This window comes from Fragaria vesca, linkage group LG4 (genome assembly GCF_000184155.1).
Source record: "Fragaria vesca subsp. vesca linkage group LG4, FraVesHawaii_1.0, whole genome shotgun sequence".
NCBI classification, from domain to species: domain Eukaryota; kingdom Viridiplantae; phylum Streptophyta; class Magnoliopsida; order Rosales; family Rosaceae; genus Fragaria; species Fragaria vesca.
This window is the reverse complement of record NC_020494.1, coordinates 2,251,231-2,253,956: the sequence shown is the minus strand read 5'-3', so window position 1 is coordinate 2,253,956 and position 2,726 is coordinate 2,251,231. Positions and strand designations below refer to the sequence as shown.

The 2,726-nt window shown below is 34.3% G+C and overlaps 1 protein-coding gene across 1 annotated transcript; it reads left to right on the top strand.

The window, feature by feature from the left end:
* Positions 1–122: 122 nt before the first annotated feature.
* Positions 123–1,640, top strand: LOC101312052 (small nuclear ribonucleoprotein E-like). Its single transcript, XM_004297821.1, has 4 exons — positions 123–221; positions 1,269–1,347; positions 1,437–1,482; positions 1,585–1,640. The coding sequence occupies exons 1-4, from the start codon at positions 123–125 to the stop codon at positions 1,592–1,594; spliced, it is 234 nt and encodes a 77-aa protein (XP_004297869.1). The 3' UTR covers positions 1,595–1,640.
* The last annotated feature ends 1,086 nt before the right edge of the window (positions 1,641–2,726 follow it).

Here is a 2,726-nt window from a genome sequence, read left to right as displayed (position 1 = left end):
TTTTTTTTTTTTTTTTTCTTTGTACACCACAGAGCTTTCCTCCAAAGTGTAAGTCATTCTTTACTCTCTATTCTATGGATTTGTCATCTACTTTTTGGCTTCGTTAGGATTTTGACTCATTTATGGTCGGTTATGTGTTCAGAAAGCTCGGATTCAGATTTGTGTTCATTTATGGTCGGTTATGTGTTCAGAAAGACGTCAGGATTGAAGGCCGCATTATTGTAAGTTTTCGTTTTTTTAATAGAAATTTAGTTTGTTTTTTTCATTATTTGTTGAGCGCTTTTCTGTTATGTTGACATGGGTTTGGATTTTTTTTTTTTTTTCTGCTTATTTTTACTACATGCTATTTCAAGTTAGCTTACGTTAGTTGCTGTTCAATTATTTGTTTTATGAGTGGTACAAGCGGACATTATTGTGGTTAATTACTTTCTATGTGCTTCTGAGGTGAAGTTAATAGTCGAATGTTATTGTACATTGTCACTTGTTGTGGTGATAGATTTAGCTGTTATACTTTTTTATGCAAGATTTGGGGTTCCTTTGTCATCGTATTGAATATGAGTTCTATAAATTGCTAAACATATTTTGGATTTCATCTGGGAAAGACTGCATGCAATGCACCCGTAAAAAAATAAAGAAAGTAGAAGACCAGATTTCATTTATAAAAAGTTTAAAGATCAGGGATGAGAATACTGGGCTTGTGTGTCATTCGTATACAGTGGAACCATGGTTAGGCAAATAGTTATTCTCCTGGTTTTGCTGATCATTAGTTTTCAAAGAATTTTTTCATCTTCAAACAAGTAATTTCATTAAGTGAAAGTCTGTCTTTGTTTTGGTTGAGAGAAGTATTCAAAAGGTTAACTCTTCTACAAGAAAAGTCTTTCAGTGAAATTCTGTTTTCCCTTGTTTAGAGTGCCGGTTAACTCTTTGACACATAACTGGAGAGAATGTTTGCTTGAAACCTACTTTCATCGAAAATCATCAAAAAGTTAATTCTTTTACAAACCTGCTGGTCATATGGTTTGTACAGGCCCGCAGGAAATACACTTCAAAGTTTATATGATATAGACTTTGGAATTCTTTCCTCATCCGTTTCATAGAAAGCCTATTTGCTCTTCTACAATGGATAAAATGGTTGCACAAAGGCTTAGAGGGATTTCTTTAATGTAATAAGATATTTCATTCTTTTTACAGCTTTCTCAATCAAATGTACCACGCAAATCTAGCCTGATTCAATCTTTTTAATTATTGTCTTTGTCATCTTTTTACAGGGATTTGATGAGTACATGAATCTGGTTCTGGATGACGCAGAAGAAGTCAGCATCAAGAAAAACACCAGGAAGACATTAGGTGAGTCTACGAAGTCATATCCCTTTGCTGTTCTAGTAACATGTTGTTCTGTGATCTCTAAATTGTATCTTGCTGTTTTAATCTTTCAGGAAGGATTCTTCTCAAAGTTGACAACATAACTCTGATGATGAACACGTAAGTCAACTTCCAACATCAGTTTATGTCCCTCTGACTGTCTGTTTCAATATCTATCTCACCTGTCTCTTTCCTAAACTAATTTTATACTTCAAATGTCAGGGGAAAATGATGATGCTACAGTAAATTCATGAATCAAGATCATTGTGACGGAATTTAATGAAGGTGCAGCTATTTAGATTTTCTGCTTTTTACATGTACTTCGGCATATTGATTGACCTTGAAAGTCTATTGATCTATCTTGTTTGGTTAGTTTCCAGGTAATAGCCTTTTTAGGGGTAAGACCTTGTATGTAGTGCTGAATGAGTAAGTCTGTTGAACCATGTAAAATTCTATGCCTTTTGTTGGAAACAAGTCATGTGTCATCTGTATTTGATGGAATTCATGATTTTTAATAGGTGAAAAATCCATTGTTTTTTTTGAATTGCATTCAAACTTGTTTTTGTTGTTTTTCTTGTTCTACATCTTTTTACTGTTTTTTTTTTCCTTCCGCTTTGACACGAAGAGTAGGAGGCTGTTGTTTTGTTTTTGATTGTTTTGGATGGATCTTTTGATCATCTTTAACTCACCATCAAGTACTTGTAAAGTCTAACAGAACATGTAAAGTTGAACAGAACTTACATTGAGATCAGTTACTTGAAAAGTATACTTTCAAGTACACAGGGAACACAGAACTATTGAGTTTTAGTTCGTGACATTATTGTAAACATGTTTGTTTCGAGTATAATAGCATCCAAAGATGTGCATGTTAGTCACTGTTGACAAAGGAACAGCTTGACATAAAATTCCCAATGGCCATAACAGTACAACAACACCTCTCACAAACAACAGAATCCTTAAAAGTTTTAAGTTAAAACCCCGTGGCATTGCTTATGAGTTATGAGTATGACCTTTGTTTCTTCTTGGTCGGAACTGGCTTACAATATGGATAATTGGGTATGGTTAACCACAGCCAATCTGTAAAGCATAGTTAGGTCTAACCTCACTAGACCTTTTGTCGTCGGTCATTGGTTCTTGGTTTGTAGTTGTCAGTGTTAATTTTTTTCATCGACTATGTAGTACAATCATCATCTAAAGGTAAGTCATGTATTTTACGGCTGTTGCAGTGTTTTGATAGGATGTGCGTTCCTGGCTGGGAAGCCTTACACGAAGAAACTTCTTAGAAAAAGCTTGTGGAAAACTGGCTTGTAATGTATGGAGAATTTGGTAATGGATGATATGTAACCACAAGTGTATTAGTATAT

What these genes read in the sequence shown, in the direction of transcription:
- LOC101312052 (XM_004297821.1), top strand. Translation starts at nt 123, where the DNA reads ATGGTCGGTTATGTGTTCAGAAAGCTCGGATTCAGATTTGTGTTCATT. An exon ending in GGATTGAAGGCCGCATTATT is followed by an intron (nt 222 to 1,268) that starts GTAAGTTTTCGT and finishes ATCTTTTTACAG; the next exon opens with GGATTTGATGAGTACATGAA. An exon ending in AAACACCAGGAAGACATTAG is followed by an intron (nt 1,348 to 1,436) that starts GTGAGTCTACGA and finishes TTAATCTTTCAG; the next exon opens with GAAGGATTCTTCTCAAAGTT.